At 39.8% G+C, this 25036-nt stretch overlaps 2 protein-coding genes across 4 annotated transcripts in view; one reads left to right on the top strand and one right to left on the bottom strand.

Annotated features, from left to right (window-relative positions):
- Xrra1 (X-ray radiation resistance associated 1) overlaps positions 1–470 on the bottom strand; it is a 51018-nt gene extending 50548 nt beyond the window's left edge. For all 3 annotated transcript variants that reach the window (XM_070035008.1, XM_070035013.1, XM_070035010.1), the window contains exon 1: positions 419–470. In XM_070035008.1, the coding sequence (XP_069891109.1) occupies positions 419–445 (27 nt within the window). In that variant the 5' untranslated portion in view covers positions 446–470. The remainder of the gene's footprint in view (positions 1–418) is intronic.
- Positions 3–14982, top strand: Spcs2 (signal peptidase complex subunit 2). The gene is made up of 5 exons (XM_070035017.1): positions 3–212; positions 8056–8139; positions 8566–8726; positions 10450–10584; positions 14209–14982. The coding sequence occupies exons 1-5, from the start codon at positions 96–98 to the stop codon at positions 14393–14395; spliced, it is 684 nt and encodes a 227-aa protein (XP_069891118.1). The 5' UTR covers positions 3–95; the 3' UTR covers positions 14396–14982.
- Positions 14983–25036: the final 10054 nt, after the last annotated feature.

Raw genomic sequence — 25036 nt, 5'->3', positions numbered from 1 at the left:
GATGGCACGGTCATCTAGTGGCTCGTCAGACCCGCCGCTTCAGCCAATCCGCTTTGGACAAGTCGGAGGGGGAGGGAGACGCTGAGGCAGGCAAAATGGCGGCGGCGGCGGCAGCGGCTGCCCAAGGCGGGAGGAGCGGTGGTGGCGGTGGTAGTAGTGGAGGTGGCCCCAGCTCCGGCGCGGGCAGCAGCCGCAGCGGCTTGTTGGATAAGGTGAGGAGGAGCCCCCACCTCAGGGGACACTGGAACCCTGGAGAGGCCCAGCAGGTGATGGCTGGCCCACCTTCCCATCCCCGCCCCCCTCGTTTTCTGCGGCTTGTGGGGAGCGCCTGTCTGGATCCCCGACGCGCGCCCCAGCCTTTGCGAGCCCCAGCCTTCTCGGGCTGTCTTTCCTTCTCAAAGCATCTTTCCAGCCTCACCGGCTTGGCGTAATTGGTCACCCCCATGATCCTACGCGGCCTTCGCCTTTCCGTTGCGGTACGGCGGGGGTGGGGGCGGGGTGGGGGGAGACTTTTGAAAGCGCCCCATTTCACCTACTCTGAGCGAGCTGAAAGAATCTTCCCGAAGTTAGTGATCCTTTAGTTCCCCCCCCCCCATCCCCCGCCATCACCACTGTCATCGTCACCTTCCCGGGCTGCTACAGGTTCCAAAGTGTTCCTCGGCCTTTTGGCTGATGTAGTTCCTAAGCCACTTTTATTAATGATAACGCTGGATAACTATAGAGTCTTGCCTTGCTGGGTTGACCCGACCGCTAAATGTTTTCCTCTCTTTCCTCCCTTGCCCTCGCCCCCCTCGTTTCTCCTGCTTTCCACCAAGGGCACTGCTGCCTGGTCCAGCTTTTGCCCCTCCCCCCCTCTGCCCATTCTTCTTAAATTTCTTTTCAATTTTCTTTAATTGTCCCAGCAATAAAGGCTTAAAGAAAAAAGAGTGGAAAACTGCTCCTTGGTTGACCTTGCTTACAAAGAAGCGGCTGCATAGAAAACAGGGTTCTGCTTCTAGCAATGTGACTATTAAAATATGTTCTCTTTATGTCTGTTTTCATCTTCAAAATGAAGGGTTTATCCGTAGTAAACAGTAAGGTCCCGTCCCAGTTCTCTTTCATTGTAGGGCTCTGGGCAAAGTTTAATAAGGTAAAAGCACAGTATCTTTAGTATAGCGAACAGGATTCCTTACTTGACTTGAAAAGCTTTCATGCTTCATTGTGCCTGACAAGTGGTAGATGTTTAAAAATGAATAACTGATCATACTGAGGTACCTAATTCAGATCCAGATCAACCCATTCCCCCTCCCCACGTGTGTGTATGTTCTAAGCAAGTACTCTACCACGTCTGCAGCTCTGCACGTCTTTGTGTGTCTTTGGATTTGAATTTGAGATAAGGTCTTGCTTTGTATTTAGCACATGCGGGTTTGGGACTGGCTATGCAGCCTGGCCAGTGAAAATAGGAAATCTTGTTCTTCAGCTTCATGAATGCTGTCACACCATTCCTTTGGAACAATAACATGTTCTGGAGATTGGAGTGGTATAAGAGCATTGGAAACTGGTATGCAACTCACCCCTTCCTGTTGAGTGAGCCCACCACAGCCTATGGTAGTCCTTTCCCACTATTCTTCCTCTACTTTCCACTTGTTTATCACCAGCAGGCAGTAATATGTCTTGAGCACTCAGTTTCTTCCCTTAAATCAGGCTTCATCTTGATGCATTTGTCTGTGATGTTACTTCCATTCCAGACCATCGGTCACATTGCCAGTAAAATGTAACATAAATGTGGTTGTTATTCATCTGCTTAAAGTACTCTCCCTTTACCTGCCTCAGAATAAAATTCTTTAGCCTTGAAAACAGTGCCATCTAGGATATGGTACTTCATCATAAGTGCTGCATTTTCTACCACTTTCCTTTTTGTAGCTTATTATCTACTTTGTGAACTGGAATAGACTAAAGAAGGATATGTGTTTAATTGTTTCTAAATCAGAATGGGGTCTTTCCATTGATACCCTCTCACTCCTGCTTTCCATCATGCCAGTGTGAACTAAGGAATCAACTTTGAGTCCTAACCTGTCCAGCTGAGGAGATCTGTGAAGCAGTCCACTGAGGTCTTTGAAATTACTGCATAACTTCTACTTTCACTATTGCTAAAATAAGAAAATGGAAAATGTTCATGCTGATACATGTCATACTCAGGACAAATTTGTTTTGCTTGGCATGCCATGGTGATGCAGGATTTTGTCTTTTATGACTGACCACCAATCCCCCTCAAAGCCAGAGAATGAGAAGGCTATTTCAGAAAATAACTTCCTGCAGTATTTACAGATCCTTACATCATGGGTTGAATTTAAAAAATCTTTCTCAGTACTCAAAAATGGAATTCCTGGGAAGGTGGCTCAGTGGTAGAGCGCTTGCCTTGCATGCATGAGGCCTTGGGTTCCATTCCTCAGCACCACATAAGCAGAAAAAAAAAAGCTGGAAGTGGCGCTGTGGCTCAAGTTGAAAAGCGCTAGCCTTGAGGTAAAGAGCTGAGAGACAGCGCCCAGGCCCAGAGTTCAGGCCCCGACCGGCCCCCCTCCCCAAAAAAATGGAATTCCTGATACCATACCTATAGTGAAGTATCTCTGTGAACTTTTTCTTCAAATAGGCAGTAGAGATTTGTAAATAAAACAAATTGCCATAATGTTCAGAGTCATCAAATGCCTATTTTCTGTGCACTAATTAGCCAATCAGGTATGGCTGGCATTGTTTCAGAACTAAATATGCCAGAAGAGTAAGCAAGTCCAATGAGTGTGAGGGCCTAAGTTCAAACCACAGTTGTTTTTTTTTAACAATTTTTTTTATTGTGATTAGGTGATTACATAAACTTCACAAATTTCACAGTATTGTGGGATAGTGATACTTATTTAAAGTCACAAACACATTCTAACCTTCATGTAAATTGTCTTTATTGTGGTCTATAAGGTTTATGAATTCTATGAGCTTTGACAATACAGTTATTTCTTCCACATCAGATGATATGTACATTTCTTTCCTTTTGCTTAGTGTGAGCTGTTCCCTCTTTCCTACTCATTTCCCTCCCTCCTATCGCTGCCATTGAGTTGCTTAGATCAATGACCAGTGCAGCTGATGGGTCCCGCTGTTGTATGTTTTCCCTTTTCCCTGTTTCCGTGTCCTCCTAGTTTCCCTCCGATGTGCACATATATGTATACCATACATGCGGTCATCAGCATGGGGTCATTTAGTAATGATTTGACCAGATGAGTGGAGGTCCTTTTTTTCACAAGTCTTGTTTACCTTGTTTACTTTGTCGAGTCTTGTTTCCTTTGTTGTATCTCATTACTTTGGATTTAATACCCACTTACCAGGGAGGCCGTGTGCTATTGGTCTCTTTGCCCTTGGCTTCTCTCACTCAACATGGTTTCTTCTAGTTCCATCCATTTCCCTGCGGATGCCATTATTTTGTCCTTTCTAATGGCTGCATAATATTCCATTTTATATAGATACCACAATTTTTGGATACATTCATCTGTAGTGGGGCATCTGGGTTGTTTCCATATCCTGGCTATTACAAACATGGAGGTAATAATAAACATGGAGGTGCATGTGTCCTTGTATCCTGGTTCCTGTTGTTCAGATAGATGCCTAGGAGTGGTATGACTGGGTCATAGGGGAGGTCTATATTTAGCTTTCTAAGGGCCCTCCAGACTGCTTTCCAAAGTGGTTGTTTAAGAGTACATTCCCACCAGCAGTGTAATAGGGATCCTCTTTCTCTGCATCCCCTCCAGCATTTGTCGTTTGCTGAATTTAGGATGTGGGCCATTCTGACTGGAATAAGGTGGTGTCTCAGGGTTGTCTTTATTTGCATTTCCTTTACAACCAGGGATGGTGAACATTTCCTCATGTTTTTCTTTGCCATTTTTATCTCTTCTGAGCAGAAGTCTCTCTTTAGCTCCTTTGCCCATTTAGTAATTGGTTGGTTAGGTTTGGGAGGGGTTAGTTTCTTGAGTTCCCTGTATATACTGGATATTAGCCCTTTGTCTGATACAATGCTGGTAAATACTTTTTCCCAGTTAGTTGGCTGTCCTTCTACAAACCCCAGTTTTAAAAAAGAAAGAAACTATGTAAGTCAGGGCTTGGTGGCTCATGCTATAATTCTAACTTCTCAGAAGGCTGAGATCTGGAGGATGACCCTGTAAGGTCAGCCCAAACAGAAAAGTCCAAGAGAATACATCTCCAAAATTACCAGCAAAAAGCCAGGCTGGAGATGTGTCAACCACCAGTTGAGCAAGCTCACCCTGAATTAAAATCCCTATACTGACAAAAAAAAAAAGAAAGAAAGAAAAACAGAGCCGGGTGACAGTGGCTCACACCTGTAACCTAGCTATTCAGGAGGCTGAGATCTGAGGATCACAGTTCAAAGCCAGCCTGGGCAGGAAAGTCTGTGAGACTCTTATCTCCAATAAACCACTAGAAAACTGGAAGTGGCACCGTGGCTCACATGGTAGAGTGCTCGCCTAGAGCTGAATAGCGCAGGGACAGCGCCCAAGCCCAGAGTTCAAGCCCCATGACCGACAAAAAAAAAGAAAGAAAAGAAAAAGAAAAACAGTGCAAACTTAAAAAGAGAACAGAAGTAAAAACAAAACCCAGCTATCCCTCTCTTTGGGTAAGAAATGATAATGACAAAGATAAGGGAAAGCAGGGACCTGTTACTATTTTAATGTGAGACTTTTTTTTATGTACATAGATGATATTAGGTACAAATAAGTAAATTCATGTGATTGTTGGTTATACTCAATCTTCATGTATAAAATATACAAGAGGGAATGAGGAGAAATTATGTATGAAGTTATAACATCTGAAATACCTTGTATTTAGCAATACCTGTGGGTTCTCAAGATTACCCTAACTGGTGATTTGTTAGAAAGATGCATGGGACTTAGTCTATATGCTACTCCTGGGCAAGGGATATTACAGCAAAAGGATGCAAGGCAACAAGCAATAAAGAGGAAAGCTAAGTGGAATGAAGTTGAGCAGAAGCCAGATAGCTACAAGATTCCAAGAGGCCTTTTCTGTTGGAGTCTCATACAACATGTTTAATCTCTCCAACAACAGCATTGTGAGTATACATGTGAAATGTCTGCCAGAGAAGCTCCAGTGCTTAGTTTTCTGTAGGACTAGTTTTGCAGACATCTGCCTAGCCTATGCCAGAGTCAGAAGGAAAGGCATTTGGCATAAATCACCTTGTTAATATAATTTAGGCACAAAAATCCACTTACCATGTAGGGAATTTTTTTTTTTCATTGTAGAGAATTATGTATTAGCAGACTTGTCAGAAGTCAGCCAAAGACTAACCTTCTAACAGACTTTCTGAGAGTGGCAATCTCATGTTGTCATCTTGTGTATATGTTTTGTTTGTGTGTGTGTGTGTGTGTGTGTGTGTGTGTGTGTGTGTTGTCTATGTCTGGGGTTTAGGACCTTGGCTCCTCCCTCTTCCAGATGTTTCTCTGTGCTATTGCAGGGATCCTATTTGCCTTCAAATGAGCTAAGGTTTTTTTTATGCACACAAAGTGGATGATGCTTCTATCACCTCAGAAATCAAAATTATAACCTTTCTTACCATTTATAAATGTTCGTGTTCCACTTACTGAAAATTACTTTTAGGTACAAGGCAATGGAATTAGAGTTAAGGCTGTTCAACACATATTATAATGGCTGTTTCTGCCTTTGATCCCTGAAATTGCTAAGAAATTATGCTGTGAAGGGGCTGAGAAGGTAGCTCAGTGGTAGAGCACTTGCCTTGCATGCATGAGGCCCTGGGTTCGATTCCTCAGCACCACATAAGCAAAAAGAAAAAAGCCGGAAGTGGCACTGTGGCTCAAGTGGTAGAGCGCTTGCCTTGAGCTGAAGAGCTGAGGGAACAGCGCCCAGGCCCAGAGTTCAGTCCCCACAACCGGACCCCCCCCCTCCCCCGCAAAAAAAAAAAAAAAGAAATTATGCTGTGAATATAGAAGCAAGCTTCAGTGGGATGTGCCACACAGTGGTGTCTGACTAGGTTACTAGGAGATTATATTTTTCTTTTTCAAATAAAAAATGGCTTTATTCTGACTTCATTTCATAAATGAATTTCTGTTGTGGGTTTGACTCTTAAGCTTTTCTTTTGCTTGTGGTTTTAAAAATGAAATGTATGTGACAAGTGTATACAAACTAACTATGACTAGAAAAACCTATTTTCTTCTTGGTCAGTTTGTACTTTTAAAATTAGGTGTCGTTTTTCATTGTAGACTGACAAGTGAGAATTAATATTGTTAAGTAGTATGATGAGTAACTTTTGGGGGGGATGGGCGGTCCATCCTGGGGCTTGAACTCAGGGCCTGGGTGCTGTCCCTGAGCTCTTTTGCTCAAGGCTAGTAGTGCTTTACCACTTTGAGCCACAGCGCCATTTCCACTTTTCTGGTGGAGATCAGGGTCTCATGATCTTATCTGCCCAGGCTTTGAACTATGATCCTAAGATCTCAGCTTCCTAAGTAGCTAAGATTACAGGTATGAGCCACTAGCACATGGCTGAGAAATTTTTTTTTAAAAGAATTTTGTTTTCATAAGGCACAAGAGGGGTAACTGTCTTTTAATCCCCTCAAGTATGAATGTTTTAGTTCATTTTTTCCCTCTCAACAAACTTCAGTTTTTGTTTGTGTTCTAGTATGTAAAATCACAATTAAAAAGAAAATGTTGATGAGGTATTTCTTTCAAGTCCATTCCAAAGCCAAATGAATTTTGAATTGCCTGCTAACTTTTTCCCTCATAGCCATTTGTCCCTAACCCAAGGTCTTAGGCTAGCCAAATCGCATAGTTATAAGTCTCACACACACCCATATCCTTCTACCCTTACAGGGTGTCTGCTTTGGGGCACTACTTTGGGAGGCAGATTTTCACAAAACAAAGGGTAGGAAATAGCAGCTCACACAAATATGATAACATAGGAATGACCGAGAACTTCTCCACATCTCCAGCACTGGATTTTGTATGGGTTGTATTTCAAAATTTTGCTTATGAATTTTCTTTTTATATGATTATTCATTTATTGGCCATGCTTGATCAAAAACCACATGTAATATTCTATTAAGGTAGATATACTGGGTTTCTTTTATTTTTTTTTTTTTGTCGGTCGTGGGGCTTGAACTCTGGGCCTGGGCGCTGTCCCTCAGCTCTTTAGCTCAAGGCAAGCGCTCTACCACTTGAGCTACAGCGCCACTTCCCATATACTGGGTTTCTTAGAGTTAAGACATTTGGGTAAAATATAAAAGTTGGTAACCAACAAATGTGTATTAGAGAAACCCTTTCCATTTTGTCAGTGTCTCTATTACTGTGTCTCTATTTTCTGAGTTTTGGGATCACAGAATAAAAGGATGGACAAAGGGAGCTCTTTTCAAAACTCACATTTGGTAAAATGAGTTTGGGATAAAAGTTGACACTTCACAGAGTCTCTCTAGCCTGTGTGTATGTTTTGTTTGGGACTTGTAAATGAGTTTTGACTTTTCTGCTTAGGGTTGGACAGCTTGGGTTCCTCCTGATTTTAGAAACATCATTGTCTCTAGACTTATTTTTCATTGTTTTAGCTCTCCAATGTCAGATCACAGAGTAAATGCTATATGTACTTGAGGATGTTCTTAAGAAAAGTAGCTCATTTTAGTTACATCCAGTGGGTCATGTTTGTAATCCTAGTTACTTGGTAGGCTGAGATGGGGAGGATGATAGTTTGAGGCCATACTCTTTTTCAAGACCCTGTCTTAACAGAAAAAGCTGGGGATGTGGCACATGCTTATCAAGTCAGCTAGGGCAGGAAACAAATAGAATTGTGATCCAGGCCGATATAGGCAAAAAGCAAACCCCCAATTTAAAAATGGCCATATCATCTAGAGTTGAAGCCCCGTGACTGAGTGGGGGGGGGGGGGGGTGGCGGGAAGGGAGAACACATCAGAAAGGGCTAGAGGTATGGCTCAGGCAGTAGAGTACCTGCTTAACAAATGTGTAGCTCAGGGTTTGTAATGCACCACTTTTCTATTTGTTTTACAGTGGAAAATTGATGATAAGCCTGTAAAAATTGACAAGTGGGATGGATCAGCTGTGAAAAACTCTCTAGATGATTCTGCCAAAAAGGTACTTCATTGAGGAAGTGTCCATGAACATGTATAGGGTCTATTCTCTTACTTGGATTCTCAGTGTTACAAATTGAGCCAGAAAGCAAAATTTAAAAGTCTCAGAGTAATGTATGTTAAAATAGAAACAGTTGATTGTTGTTTTGAAACTAATTAGCTTAGGCCATTGAAAGTTGAGAGAAGATAGGACATTCATCCATGATGGGTCATCTATTTGAAAAAAAATTAACTGTTAAAAAATTATGTAAGGAATTAAACTTTGTGCTCTGAAATCATTTAAAAAGTTTCAGTTTTCTTTAGAATGGTAAAATACCAATGGGATGTTTCATATGATTTTCAACATACTTTTTTATCATTGAGATGAAGAATAAAAGCAGGTGCTAGGTGGGAAGCACTCCGTTAGTTTGATTCTTGCTGTTTTTCCTAGGTACTTCTGGAAAAATACAAATATGTGGAGAATTTTGGTCTAATTGATGGTCGTCTCGCCATCTGTACCATCTCCTGTTTCTTTGCCATCGTAGCTTTGATTTGGGATTATATGCATCCTTTTCCAGAGTCCAAGCCAGTTTTGGCTTTATGTGTCATATCATATCCTTTATTTGTGCTCAGGTTTGTTTTTTAGTAGTAATTTTTAAATATCTCTGCTGTTTCTCCTCCCTGTGCCTAACAAAAACTTTCATCTTAGGGCCTGTTAATGATAGCTACAATATCTGTAGAGTTAAGTATATTGTTGACTCATAAGCATCTGTAAAGTTAAGTAGTACTGTTGATATTTTAGGTTTAATGTGTTAATTTTACCCATAAGGCACATTTTATTGTAGAATTTATTTTACTTGTAATATGAGCACTCATTAGTAAAACAAACAATTATAGTTCTTATTGCTTGTAACCCAGAACTTTTTTGTTTTAAGTCACTCATTCCAGAATATTAGAAAAGCATCAGATTTTGCAGGTTCAGATCTCTGCTTGTCTTGAGGAGATCCTAAGCATGATTTTCCGCTCCTCCCTTCCCCCAGGATATATTATAGAGATTCACCACTACAGTTCTTATGTTACAGTTCTGTCAGCCTAAGCTCATCGATTGCTCTTTCTGAAATATTTCTCTCTGGAATACTTTTTAAAACTACTTTCAGATAGTCGACAAGTCATTTAATAAAACATCTGATCAAAAATGATATTATCCAGATTGGTGCCAAATCATAGTTCCCAGAATTGGCACAAAGTGATTCTTAACTATTTTCACTAATCAGATTATTTCAGTATGAATTCCAGTATGAACATGTCATAGGTTCTGTAGACCATTCCCAAAGGAGTTCCAAAGAGAATTGAAATGACATTGATATAATTGTAACATTACATAGCCTCCCAAGAAAACTACTCTGGTGGTACTTGTTATATTTGTTTAAAACAAAGCAGCATCTTATAATCACATGTTTTATATATATTACTAGTGATTGCCATTATAAATGTCTTCTGTGTGCTGGACACTATAAATCCCATGACCATTTTAAAATGTCAGTATTATCCCTGCGTTAGTGGTGAAAATACTTGGGGAGGGTGGAGTAATTTATTATAACTATACTGATGAAAGGCCAAGATTCAGATCCAAAGCTGCCTCCCTGCAAAGTCAATCAATATCTTTTGCACTATACTTTCCTGCCTCTCTGGTTTATAAAATTGAATGAGAACACTACACATACAAAGTTAATACCATACTTAATCACATCCTCTGTGCCAGAAACACATAAAATTGACTGTAATAGTAAGTTTATAGATACATAGCACATAACTGATCATATAGTAAATAATTCAGTCATTGTCTAATGACCCTTGAAAGTGGTTGAAAATGGTCAAGTTCCTTGTGGCTAGTGATTGTAGAGTATGGTTTTTTTGTTGTTGCTTTGTTTTTGTATTTTCCAACAGAGTCTCACTTTGTAGCCTGGGCTGGCCAACATTTTGTGATCCTCATATCTCAGCCTCCAGCCAGGATTATGGGTGTAAAACACAGGACTGGCTAGGTAACACAATCTTCTGATACCATCGTCCATCAAGAAAGAAGATAAGAACTGCTTTGTGCCTTCTACCGTTTTTCTTCCATTTTTGAGGTGTTGTGGAGAGTTTCCAGAGAGAACCTTATTTCTCTTGGCATATAAAGAAAATGAAAGTGAAATAGCTATATTTTCTGTGCTTTTGAAGTAAGACAAAACTATCTTGTTTAGGTCTAACATAGAATTTTCCATGCCTCTTGTGTATTAGTTTTTGTTTCCCTTTGTTTTCATGTTTATATATTTTCACCTTAACTTATTTGAACCTATTTTGTGATGATGGGGATTCTGACCATTTATACCTCATATAAGGAGAAGAGCATCTTTCTGGTGGCTCACAGGAAAGACCCTACAGGCATGGATCCTGATGATATTTGGCAGTTGTCCTCCAGTCTCAAAAGGTAATGACTATCCCTACTAATTCTTTATTCCTGGTACTGGATTTGCCCTCTTGTGTGCCTATTCTTTGCATATCGTAGTGCTAGGTATATAAATGTGAAGTAAAGGGTACGAATGATCTAGAAGGTTTTTCTAGCAGTGCAGTTTTGAGATTGCATTATCATACAGATGTACTAAGGACAAACTGGACCAGAAGACTGAAGAATGACTCTATTTTTTCCCCTGTAGTAAGTTAATAAGAGCCAAACATATGAGGTCAATTATCTTTGTAGACATCCAGTTCCTTTCTTTGTGTTCTGTGATCCTGATTGCACTGTGAACGTAGTTAGGCATCTCTAGAGCAGTGCTCAATATAACTCCAAAAAGTACACTTCAAGGGTTTTTTCTGACGGATGATGGAATATTTTATGTACCCAGAACTAAATTCATATTCCAGTATGTTTTTAGTTATGTAGCTTTTGGTAAAAAATGTAAACTATTCAGTGAGGTCGAAAATGACTCCTTAGACTTATTGGGAAGATGAGATGCCATCTGTCATAGCAAACATCTGCTAAGCATTTTTTTTACATTTGGTCTTCTGGCAAATGCATTGTGTTCATTTAAACCTTAAAATATCTCTGTATAGGTAGGAATTTAGTTCCAGAAGATTTATTTAATTCTAGGATCTACCCAAAAGTGGTAGAGTAGGAATTCCAGCCCAAGTTTGAGCACAGAATTCATACTCTTAATTACTAACTCAAAACACTTGGTATCCTTCCTAGCACATTATTATGTGGGACCTCAAACTATTCTTATTCACATATGTGAAGCTAACTATATTTCAGCACCAAATGGACTCACTCATTACAGACCTTCATTTGATGATGTAGTTGAACTCTTGCTCTTGTTTTTTGGCAGGAGCCCTTGCTGCCCGTTTGCCTCATCATTGTGAGCCTGCATGCTTTGCCAGGCCAAGGAAACAGATCTAGAATCTTAACAACCTCTTTATTTTGTTATTTTTATTTTGACATGTTTTTGATTGGCCTTATTGAAATATATTTCTCTTACCATTCAACTCATTCATGTAAAGTTGCTAGTGTGTTTACAGTTACTTGCAGCAGTCAGCCTAAGAGCATCTTTATCACCTTAAAATCCTATAATCTTCAGCTATCACCTCTTTACCTATTTTCTCCACCCCAAAACAACTATCAGTCTGTGTTTTCTTTGTACAAATATCTCTTATGGACATTTCATGTGAATTGAATCATACAATATATATCCTTTTGCATCTGGCTTCTTCTGCCACTTAGCATAATTTTTTCAAGGTTCACCCATGTTGTCCCCTGTATCAGTATTTCAGTCCTTTTTTATGGTTGGATAATACTCCATTATACAGCCTCACAATATTTTGTTTACCTATTGTCAGTTGCCATTTGATTTATCTTCTGACAATTATGAATTATGCTTCTATAAACATTTGTGTGTAGATAGATACATAAACAGTGGGCTTGTTTTCTTTGGGCAAATATATGGAGGACAGAAATGACTGAATTTTATAGTTACTATTTATTCATTCATTTATTCAGGAATAGAGTTTCACTAGTTAGCTCACGCTGGCCTTGAATTCAGGATTCTCAGCCTCCATCACCATATCTGGCCAGTTGATCTCTTTGAGGAATCACAAGACTGTTCTCCAAAGTGGCTGCACCATTTTATAATGCCACTGGAATGATATAAAAATTCAAAAAATTTTCACATTCCCTCTTGACTTTTGTCAACTGCCCTATTGTTAATTAGAGTAGTATGAATGTTCTTGCTTTGTCCTCCCAGCCTTGCCTTCTCCTTTTCCCTTTAGGGTTACTTAGTGGTTTAATAGTGCCTGACGCAGATATCTTTTATAGCATCTAAACACTTTTATAGCATGTAAAACACATATAAGTAAAGTATCATGAATTCTTGAACTAATACATTTTCACCAGGTCACAACCCATCAGGTCATATCTTGCCATAAAAGCAATGTAATTGCCAATAAAATTAGACCCAGAGGTACAAAAATTACTGCTGTCAATCAGCAAAGTGGTCAGACCTTGAGGAATCTTTTGAAGTTTTGAAAATAGTTGAAGAACTTCACTATTACTAATCCAAATTGTATTACCCCACACCAACAATTTATTAAGGAGCTATGTGTTTTTTTTAATTTAATTACAGTAATTAGAGGTTTTTCCACTTTAAACATGTACAAAACGTTTCACCTAAAGATGACCCTAGGTTTAACAGTCATTGAATATGCTCTTATAAATGGCAACCAAAACAGGTGATGAGGGGGTGTCAGCCCAACAAGAAATTGGTGTCATTAAACCTTCCTTTTTATTTTTTTGCTGTGTTAGGCTTGAACTCTGAGCTTAAAGTGTTCTATCACCCTATTAAACTCTCCTGAATGGACAGCAATAATAAAGGCCTTAAAGATACCGTGGGTGTAGCTAGGGAATGGGCCTCTGGGGTCAGTAGAACCTGGAGTTCGTTTGTTTACATGTTGTAAGGGCTAAGCCAACTAGAATCTCCAACCAGAATTGGGGAGCTTCCTTTTTACATTGTTTAATTCATGTCAATGAGTTGTCCAAAGGGATTGTATTTTGACATGGATTTTGATTGGATTACGTTTTGTCCATATATGCATGCAGTGTATCTTGATTAGACTTACTCCCTGCCATTACTCTTGAGAAACCTCCTTGAAAACAAGGGTTCTTCAGTGTGGTGAAAAGCACAAATAGGCAAACATCATTTCAACACAGATAATTCGATAGATAGCATAGGAACCTGTCATGGATTAGACTTACTCCCTGCCATTACTCTTGAGAAACCTCCTTGAAAACAAGGGTTCTTCAGTGTGGTGAAAAGCACAAATAGGCAAACATCATTTCAACACAGATAATTCGATAGATAGCATAGGAACCTGTCATGGGACTTGGCATATATTAGGCACTGAGAATTCAAGTTGGATGACTATTGAACGTGCTCTGAAAGATAAAGGAGACATGTGACTCAGATTGGGAGGGTTTATGAAGGCTTTCCCAGAAAAGGTTTTTTGTTTTTTGTTTTTTTTTTTTTTTGGTTGGTCATGGGGCTTGAACTCTGGGCTTGGGCGCTGTCTCCAGGCTAGCGCTCTACTGCTTGAGCCACAGTGCCACTTCCGGTTTTCTAGTGGTTTATTGGAGATAAGAGACTCACGGACTTTCCTGCCTGGGCTGGCTTTGAACTGTGATTCTCAGATCTCAACCTCCTGAGTAGCTAGGATTACAGGCACGAGCCACCGGCACCCAGCCCCCAGAAAAGTTTTGTGGCCAAGTACATTAACAAATGGGAGCTAGTCAAGTGAGATAGAAGCAACATCTAGGAAGATCAGTCTAATGTGGCAGGTGCAAAGTCCAGAGGTAAGAGATGATCCACTTAGCTTAACAACTCTGTAAGGTTAAGGGAGATACATGGTAACTAAATCTGGAAAGAAGGCAGTTAGTATCCCTGGGTTGTTATAAGGATGCCTATTTTCCTTGATTATTAATGCCTAGCTTATCCTTATCCTTAAAACATCTGGTGCTACTGGTTGAATCTGTTTGGTTTTTGAGTTGTTATCTTTTCTGTACTGCTAGGTTCGATGACAAATACACATTGAAGCTGACCTTCATCAGTGGGAGAACAAAGCAGCAGCGAGAAGCCGAGTTCACCAGGTCCATTGCTAAGTTTTTTGACCACAGCGGGACACTGGTTATGGATGCATATGAACCTGAAATATCTAGGCTCCATGACAGTCTTGCCACAGAAAGAAAAATAAAATAGCCAATTCTAAAATCAGCTCTCTTTCTTCTGGATCATGCTGAATTATTGGGTGGGTGGTTGGGGAGAAACAAATTAAAATGAGTTAAATAAGAAATGCTAAAAATGTTCCTGTTTCGTCCTGAAAATTTAGTTCATTCTTGAAAAATAGGATTTTCTAGCCCAGATATGAGAAGTTGTAGCTCTGATGTCTAGCTGTAGCTTCCTTAGTCTGCTGATTGTGTTCTGATTTGCTTTTCTGAAAAAGCATTTTTGCTAAAAGCCGTACAGACTTTTTCCTTTGTACCCAGCAGTACTTTGTATAGTATAGCTTTGTGCCATGCAGCATTTGAAGATTCAATTTTTAAGAATTGTTAACCTATTGCTGACATTGTGTTAATACCTGCTTTAACAACTGTTTTCCTGATGAATTCAGGATACAACTCCTGTGTGTAACAGCTTTCCTTCGCACACCATTTTTGTGGGTGTGTGCATATCTGACTTGGAGAGGTTTAAAAAGAAAAAAGCTTTTGAATTTGTTTAAAACAGACCTGCCTGTTACATTTTGTGCTCTTAACCAATTAAAGAAGCCAATAGCATTTTTAGTTTTATATTATGTATGTTTTCCACTAGTATGTCCTTGTTGATTTGTGCCCTTTATTAACTGCCATTTTCTAAAATTTTTTTCAATAAAAGGAAAGAAGATGTGAAAAAATGGAGTCATAGTCTTGATGGAAGGGACAAAGCAGCTTTGCTTCCACTATAGATATATTGTATTTCTGGGCTGTTTCATTGTTCAGAGTCCCCTGAGAACCTGTGACTGGAGAAACTCTTAGTTCTAATAATAGGCATAGCTATAATAATCATTCTCGGCATTTGTTTTATACTCCAAGTACTTCATGTGAACTAACAGCAAGCCTAAGAGATAGGTGGTATACTATTATCCTCATCTTACAGATGAGGAAGCTGAGATACAAAAATCACACAGGTGGTGATAGAACAGGGATAATCTGGTTTCACTATATTCCCCTAGAGTTGGCACAGTAGTGTCTTTTCCAATATTTTAACTGCCTGGTAAGAGAAGTACTAAGTACTTGTTTAGGGCCTGTAACTATTAGGAATATTGTCCCTGAACCCTTAGCTGAATCTAGTACCCAAAACTATTTTCACTTTATAAGAACTCACCAGTAGGGACTGGGAATGTGGCTCAGTGGTAGAGTGTTTGCCTAACATGCACAAAGCCCTGGGTTCGATTCCTCAGTATCACATAAATAGAAAAAGCCAGAAGTGACACTGTGGCTCAAGTAGTAGAGTGCTAGCCTTGAATAGAAAGAAGCTCTGGGATGGTGCTCAGGCCCTGAGCTCAAGCCCCAGGACTGGCACAAAGAAAGAAAGGAAGAGGGAGAGAGAGAAGGAAGGAAGGAAAGAAAATGTAAAAAGAAAGAACTCAACTCACCCATAGAACACTTCCTGTTTGGTTGGGAATGTGGGGGGGGGGGTGGGGGGAACGGGGGTGGGGGGTGTTAAGGAACTGCACAAGATGGAAGTTGAAACCTTTTTTTTAGAAGCCTTTGGCAAATCAGTTTTTTGAAGGTTAGCAGTTTAGATCTGTCAAGGTGGGTATCAGTCCAGCCACATCCAGCCCTTGTTCTAGTCTTCCTACACTGCCTTCACACCTGTGGCATTTAAAGACAGTTGCCCATTACATGATTCCAAAATACATTTTGCATGTTGAGGCCTCATGACCAGCATACTCTGTAGGCCTACAGATCACCTTTGGCCTACTATTGATACATGAATTTCCAAGTGGTTTCTCCAGCCTGTTTTGGATGCTGCGGGGCTGCTCCTCACCCTCTGGTAGCATCCTCACCAGGAAACACCAGCATCGTGTTATCCTAATTCTCAGCTTGTTAAACTTGACTTGAATAGACTTAACGGTTCCAAATCATACAGCCTGTTCGTTAACAGGCATTGGAAAGATGGTAGGCTGAGTAGTGGGAAATAAGTTCCAAGATAGCTGCATACAAGGTAGCTTGGTTATTCACTATCTTGTTAAAGGTCTTCCTGACTAATAGGACAATCAGGCTCATATCTGCCCTATTTTAACTAAAATTCTATATGGTGAAACCTGCACTTTGTACACATAATGTACACTCTTTTAAAGAAGGTATATAAGCCAAACCACTGGCTCATTCCTGTAATCGTAGCTGCTCAGGATGTTGAGACCTGGAGGATTTCAATTTGAAAGCCAGCTTGGGCAGAACAATCTGTGAGACTCCCATCTCCAGTTAACTAGCAGAAGTGTCAGATTGGAGACATAATTTAAGTGGTAGAATATCATCTGTGAGCAGGAAAAAAAAAAAAAAAACTTAAGTGACAGCTTGAGGCAGATAGCTCTTCGCTTCTTGGTTCTCCTTGGAATTATTCACAGGATTTTCAAAAACCTTGTAATTCTGGCCTAAGATCCTTATTTTGGGTCATTCAGACTTTCCTCATCAAATGAAAATGAAAGTCTCATCAGAACAAAAAGTTGTTGAGCCAGGTGCCAATGGCTCACATCTGTAATCCTAGATACTCAGGAGGCTGAGATCTGATGATCACAGTTCAAAGCCATCCTGGGCAGAGAAGTCTGTGAGTCTTATCTGGCGCTGTGGCTTAAGTGGTAGAGTGCTCACCTTGAGCTGAAAAGCTCAGGGACAGCGCCCAGGCCCAGAGTTTAAGACCCACAACTGACCAAAATAAAAAAAGCTGTTGAAAACTTATCCTTGCCTTATTTAGGCAAGGTTATTCTTAGGGGCTAGACATATTACATGTTTATTGACTTAAACTATTGCCGTTAGCCTTATCTGAGCTGCCACTTGAGCGATTAAAGACTGTCAAACAATTTATTCTTTGTGTCTACAGACTGGAAATGAACTTCAGCTGTTAATATGGTTACTCATGTAAATACCTATGTGAGACCTCATTCTCAGAGGCAGACTCTTCAGACAGATGGTAACTGTGCTATAGCAAGCACCCTAGCAACGTGAGAAAGTGAGGTAAGAAATGGAACGTTACCATATTTACCACACTTAATTCTGTTGGAGTGGTATAAAGCACTTATTTCAAAAATATCAGACTTTACCAGGTGCTGGTGCTAGCTACTCAGGAGGCTGAGATCTAAAGATCAAGGTTCAAAGTCAGCTCTGGCAGTCAAATCTGAGAGACTCCATCTCCAGTTAGCCAGCAAAAAGCCAGTAGTAATATGGCTCAAATGGCCTTGAGTGAAAAGCTGAGCAAGAGTGTAAGCCCCTAAGATCAAACTAAATACCAACACACACACACACACACACACACACACACACACACACACACACAGATCATCAGACTTTAAGGGCAAGAAAGCAGGAGTGATTAGATACTATTTCTGGTAAGACAACCCCCTCAGCATTTCCAACTGCATTTATTTATTTATTGCTTTATTGCCAGTCCTGGGTCTTGAACTCAGGACCTGAGCATTGTCCCTGAGCTTCTTTTGCTCAAGGCTAGCACTCTACTTGAGCCATAGCACCACTTCTGGCTTTTTCTGTTTATGTGGTACTGAGGAGTCAAATCCAGGACTTCTTGCATGCTAGGGACACACTTCCAGTGTGTCCCTAGCCACCTTCCCAGTCCTCCAGCTGCCTTTATCATCATATTTTGTTCACTTGCAAATATCTGACAGTCTCATGTGTTTAGGGTAGTCATGGTAAAGAATTTACATATTGAAATGTGTATGTTATCAGGAATGGTGTTTCATTTCCATTCTACTTGCTGTTTGAAGTGATTTAAAATAGTTATATACATAACTCGTTTCTGAATTTCAGGATGGTAAAGGGAATGTTAAAATATACATAAAAGAGCCTAGACTGTGCTAAAAACAGCTATCTCTCAATTTTAGGGTGCTGCAAATGTCTTAGTCATCTGAAGTTTCATTCTTTGGTTTCCTATCTGTTCTTTCTCTCCCCTAGGTATTTTCCCTTTCAGTCTCACTGGTGGATCATTAGCACAAAATGATAGGTAGCCCTAACTGCAAGATTTCATTTTAAAACCTGAATTGGTCTACATCTGAGATGGACCCATGTTTCAGATAGTGGCCCTTTATCCTTATAGATACCACATCTCCATACCACATCCCTTGAGTGAATATGTGACCTTTCACTGTGTGGCACTGAATCAGCAAGGGCAAAGAGGATCCTGCCTCAACAGTACAGATAGGTGATTTCACACCTGAAAGCCACTGCCCAGTCATCAAACCATTTAGCAAGGGAGTACAAGGAGCCTGGTTCCATTTTGTACCCTATAGCAACCCCATTGAATAAAACCCCAAGACCCAATAGGTTCATAGCTCCAACACAGCCTTTATTCAACTGCCTTGAGGTGTGCTTTTGCTTTGCAAATAAACTATTCTTTGCCATATACCTAAGAAAAAGAAAATAATATGCAGGTTGGTAGGTTTGAGCTTTTAGTTTTAGTGATAGTCTCAAAGCTGTTATAACCAATTTGATAGAAAATCCCCTCAAACAAGAGAAAGAATGAGCAAGTCTAGAGATAATCTTAACTGCATGCATTGTTCTGGAGCTAAGCTGGGTTAGAATGGTCACGGTATGGTAGGCAGCCCAGCTATCTACCTTGGTTCTTGCTTCTGGGCAAGATAGGAAAACACAGTGAATGAAAGGATCGTCAATTAGGAGAGGAGTATGCTAGGTTCAGCTACTTGCCCCTGTATGCCACATAAGCAGATGTGATGAAGGGCCAAGAAAGGAGATTTATAATGTGGCAGGGGCATGCCTTGAGAAGAGAGAGGAGTATGCTAGGTTCAGCTACTTGCCCCTGTATGCCACATAAGCAGATGTGATGAAGGGCCAAGAAAGGAGATTTATAATGTGGCAGGGGCATGCCTTGAGAAGACCACACATTAGTTCATCTTCAGTCATCTTCAGGGTACAAACCTGAGTGTTAAGTTTTAATAGAGGCAAAATTAGGGGTAGGGGACAAAGACTATATGTGAAGTGTTCCAGTTACAAGTGTGACCTGATTGGTCATTATCTCAGTTCTGGTTCTCCCAGGCTCTGGAGAAGTTGTTACCACTGTCATGACTTGAGAGAAACAATCTGGCTGCCACAAAATGATTCTTCCTGTTCCAGGGTGCATCCTTGTCACTATAGGTAATTGTCTCTAGATAATATGTCTTTCAAGGATAGCCTATTACTTAGGGATAGTTTCAGTTCCTTGTCATAAGTACAACACATTCTTGCCTTTCCTGGAACTGAAGTTGATTGCAAAGTAACTAAAGAGAACAGTTTAGCATCGAGATGTACAAAAGGGAGGCAGAGATAGCGGGCTTTTCTCCTGCTTTTAGTTAATTTGTGGCAGCAAAACACAGTTTTAAGTATCTGTCATAAATACACTCTTAGTTGAGTGAAAGCAGGTCCTCTCTAGGATGAGAACAACAGCATTAGCCTTTGGAATTTGAGATTGCCTATGAGAAATTCCTAGGTCCAGTTTACATGGCTGAGTTTTCCTGTGAGTAGGGAAGTTTTAATTACAGTACAGTGTTTTCTCTCAGAGACCTTTTGATCTCTTCCTGCATTTTAAGTTGTTTTTCCCCCCATCCTTGTGGTCAGCTGCTGTCTATAAGCCAGACTTTTACTTGGCTAGACCAATTGATTAGTTCTTTGGATAGATTGTGGGTCAACCTCGGGAAGGACATGGCCTGTCAGCAGCTGAGGACACAGCTGTGGAGAAGAACCTGGAAAGCAGGTCTACCACATCAAAGAAATTGTATTAACTCATCCCCTTGCAGAGCCTCAGACTCTGAATGAAACACTGACAAATGCCTACAAGACATTTTGGTCTTTTAGAAATTAAATTATATTTTCTGTGTCATCTTGTTAGAATAAAGTGCTCTGGCCAGCCTTTAGAGGGAAGCTAATCGTGGTTTTGTTTCTTCCTACATTTATTAATTGGAATTCTACTGTAAAAAAGAGCTACCCTTGGGGCTGGGAAGGTGGCTCAGTGGTAAAGTGCTTTGCCTTGCATGCATGAGGCCCTGGGTTCTATTCTGCAGCACCACATAAGCAGGAAAAGCTGGAAGTGGTGCTATGGCTCAAGTGGTACAGTGCTAACCTAGAGCTGAAGAGCTGAAGAACAGCGCTCAGGCCCAGAGTTCAGGTCCCTCAACCAACCAAAAAAAAAAAAAAAAAAAAAAGAGCCCTTCTCCTGAATGTATTTATACAATCAGTAACCGTGTCAATATGGACTTCATTTTTACTTTATTCTATGAGTTATACAACCTAATACTGCTAATATTTTCTGACCCAATGGTTCCAACCTTGGCTATTAGGAGCTCCTGTGTGATAATAGTTTGTTCTTAGTTAAATAACTTCATGTATCACAGATGTTCACACTTACCTTGTACTTTTCCCCTGTACTTTCCCATTCTAATATCAACTATGTTTACAAGGAGTCTTGATTACTTTTATTATTAAAGAATAATGGTAGAGGGCTGGGAAGGTGACTTAGTGGTAGAGCGCTTGCCTTGCATGCCTGAGGTCCTGGGTTCGATTCCTCAGCACCACATAAGCAAAAAGAAAAAAAACCGGAAGCAGTGCTGTGGCTCAAGTGGTAGAGCGCTAGCTAGCCTTGAGCTGAAGAGCTGAGGGACAGTGCCCAGGCCCAAAGTTCAGACCCCACGACCGGACCCAAAAAAAAAAAAAGAATAATGTTAGAAACTAAGATCTGGGGACTTGGTGCTCATTGTCACTTGGGAAGATTTTTTAAAATAACTACAATATTATCATTCCTAAAAATTAATAATTCCTCAATATCACCTAATACCTGGTCACTAGTAAAATGACCTTAATTGTCTGAGTGTCCATTTTACAGTTGATTTACTCAAACTGGAATACAAATAAGGTTCACACTTTATTTAGTTGATTTTTAAATTTTAATCTATAACAGTTTCCCCATCTTTTTCATTTATAGATTTGGCAGATTGTATTCTGATAATGGCATTAAACATGTTTTGTTTTGTTTTGTTTTACAGCAGATTCAAATTTGTTGGTTTTGTTTTTTCCCCCTTGACTATACTGGGGTTTGCATTCAGGACCTTGTGCTTACTGGGTAAACATAAGCACTCGCTCGAGCTACACCTCTGCCCCACCCCCCCCATTTTTGCTTATCATTTGGTTGGAGTCTAGCTTTCTTTGCCTAAAGCCACTGTGATCCTCCTACATATGTCTCCTGCTTTGCTGTGATAACAAACATGGATTAACATACTTGGCTTTTGGTTGAGATGGGCATCTCACTTAGTTTTTTGTCCTGGTTGGTCTTGGACTACATGTCTCCCAGTCTTTGGGTCCAGAGTAGTTGGGATTGCAGGTGTCAGACACCACTATATTGTTTATTTAACTTTTTTCAGTACTGGGCAATGGACTGAGGGATTCATAAGTGTTTTGTAAGTGTTTTATCACAAGTTTGATTATATTTGGCAGGAAGATTTCATAGAGGAGGCCAGGTAGCTGTTATTGTTTTATATCAGGAGGCTACAACTTGCCTCTCATGTGTGGAGTGATAATTGCTCAAGGGACTCAGGTGATTTTTGTCTTATCCTTCTATTATAAAATTTAGTAATACCTATTTTATGATTTGAGCAAGCCATTGATAATTATCAGATTCATTATTTCATTCAAGAGTGCAAAATGAGCATATTTTATCATTTTTCTGGAAGTTGTTAGTTTTACATTGTTTTTATAAGGAAGAACTTTTCTCCAACTATTTAGTCACTCAAATATGGTTTATATAGGAAAGCAGAATGAAAGCTTGACTTTCATTAGCAATCTCTGAGGTAACCAAAGTGACATTTTTCTATGAAGTTAATGAATTTTAACTCATTTCAACCCTTCGCAGATTATTATTCTTCTTTATATCAAAACTTTCCATATTTAGTGAGTTCCAATTTCTATGATGTCACGTTCAAGATGACTAACTCTTACACTGCAAATGTGGCTCAAGTGATAACACAAGCTAAAGGCCTTGGAATTAAATGCCAATACCATCATTTTTTTAAAAAGCATCTATTTTCCTTCCAATTTAGATATTTTCTGGCATAATAGATTTTTTTTGGGGGGGGGTCCAGTCGTGGGGCCTGAATTCTGGGCCTGAGCACTGTCCCTCAGTGCTAGCGCTCTTCAGCTCAAGGCTAGCGCTCTACTACTTGAGCCTCAGCACCACTTCCGGCTTTTTTCTTTTTGCTTATGTGGTGCTAAGTAATCAAACCCAGGGCCTCAAGCATGCAAGGCAAGCACTCTACCACTGGGCCACCTTCCCAGCCCCCATAATAGATTTTTAATTAGTATAAATTAATTGTATAAAGGGTTCATTGTGATTGTACATATAATGCACATTTTACATATATTTTACGTATATTACTTTAATTAAATTCAAAACCTTTAATTAAATTTGCCCTTATAGAGAGTGAGGGAAGGGGTGGCATTGTTCAAAAAGAAATATACTATTTATCTGACTTATATAGCTGTAATCCTTCTGTAAATCGCCTTTACAGTAACAATAAAAATGCATAAAAGAGAAAAAATAAGATGGCTCTTGTGACATGACCCAATAGCCTTTTATGGCTCCTTTGCTTTCTTTTTTTTTTTAATAAGTTTTTTATTGTGAGAATACTGTACAGAGGAGGGGTTACAGTTACATGAGCAAGGTAATGAGTACATTTCTTATCAAGCATTGTTGTCTCCTCCTTTGTTTTTCCCCTACCATCCCTACTCTCCCATCTCTATAATTACACTCCTGCCCCCCCCCACCTAAATTGTAAAGTTCGTTTTTCAACATAGAGTCTTGTATTTCTCATTGTTGCAATGGGTCAACCTGTATCCCTGTTTTAACTATTTGCTTTTTCCCTTCCCCTCCTTTGCTTTCTAGAAGGATAAGATGTTGTCAGATTGTTTTGTCCATTTTCTTCTCTGGATCTGAAATCAGTAATTGTCCCTGATTCCTTTTAGAAGGAAATAATACTATTTAGGCTTGTTGCTATAAAGTTAATTTCTTATTCTAGTCCTGCTTGGCTCCTCTCCCAGCTGGCACACTACCATTGAGTCATAATGCCATTTGAGCCATGCTTCCAGTCCAACTTTTTAATGCTGATTAATTGGAGATAAGAGTTTTGAGGATTTGTCTGCTTATGCTGGCTTTGAACTAGTATCCTCACATTTCAGCCTTCCAAATAGCTAAGATTCCAGGAGTTAGCCACCAATGCCTGGCTAACCCTCCAAATTTTAAAGAAAAATACATCAGGCTGTGTTCAGGTTGGCTTCTGTGCTCTGGATAAAGCTTGTGCTTTCAGACTCATTCTTTATGGCACAACAAAAGATTCCAGACTTACCTTCTATCTTCTCTCTCATGAATTCAGACTAAGAGAAGTTTAACATTTTTTACATCCTCTAATTAGTACTCTGTCTTTCCCTTTGTTGACATTTGCCTAATTCCTTTATCTTTTACCTGGCTTCAACTAAAAGTGACCATACGTTGTTACTGCTCTGGTGGGTTCTTATGTTCCCTTTTAGAAGAATCCGGTTGTTTTTGTTTTCTTTTTGCCTCGTTTGTTCATTTATATGTCTTTGGGAGGGCAAGGGAGCACACAGAAATGGAGGGATGAAGGGCGAACAAATGCAGCAGTGGCACTCACTAGACACTATGTTGTAAAGGAATTATACAACTGGGTGGAGATGGGGGGGAAACTGGGAGACAGCAAAGGAAGGGGTGACATTGTCTAAAAAGAAATGTACTACTCATTACTTGACTTATGAAACTAACCCCTCTGTATATAATCACCTTTATAATAATAAAAACAAAACAAAAAAGAATCTGACAAAGAGAAACAAGACTCTTTATTCTTACATTTATCCCAAAAGTAAGGGAACCAGTATTCAAAAATAGAAAATCTCAAGCTGAATCAAAGAGGAACAAAGGTTTATGATGTTTCTCAGGTGAACAGAGCCCTGTTTCTCCACACCATCACAGGTAGAAGTAGAATTCCATTTGTGCCTGCATTTCCCCACTCTACCTGATTGCTATGATTCATGCATTGCACATTTCATAATGTTAAATTCACCTTGGGGGTGGTTTTTACTATTATGATGAGGTAAAGATTATTTACTATAGTATACCTGAATGACAGTTCTATACAATATTTCACCACTAGGAGAATGTCATTCCTATTATTTCAGAGAAAGCAAAGTTAAAATTATTTTTACACAATAAAAATAATTATAGCTTATAGCTAACTACTGCATCATGCAGTGGTTCTGCTATTTTAAAACCTCTGTAATTAACTCATTTTTTTCTCACTTGCTTTTCTGAGTGTCTGTTTCCTGGTAGGCTCATTAACCACATAGCTCTTAAAGGCTGATATGTATTGTTTTAGGGTTTCTTTGCCTCCTATTCATTTGTTGACCCACCTTTGCACTATGTGAAGAGAAGTCTTTGTTTTCCCTTTGTGTGTATTCATTTCTATAAGAAACTAGAATAAACTCAGTGCTCTAATAGATATGTGTCGATGTGTGTATATACACATAAATAGTAAATGTGGAGGAATTCCATTTGAGGAGACATGATTGACAGGTTCAATGA

This window comes from Dipodomys merriami, unplaced genomic scaffold, assembly GCF_024711535.1.
Source record: "Dipodomys merriami isolate MVZ:Mamm:240054 unplaced genomic scaffold, mDipMer1.0.p SCAF_25, whole genome shotgun sequence".
Classification (NCBI taxonomy): Eukaryota; Metazoa; Chordata; class Mammalia; order Rodentia; family Heteromyidae; genus Dipodomys; species Dipodomys merriami.
The sequence above is the reverse complement of the archived record's forward strand: the minus strand, read 5'-3'. Positions and strand labels throughout refer to the sequence as shown.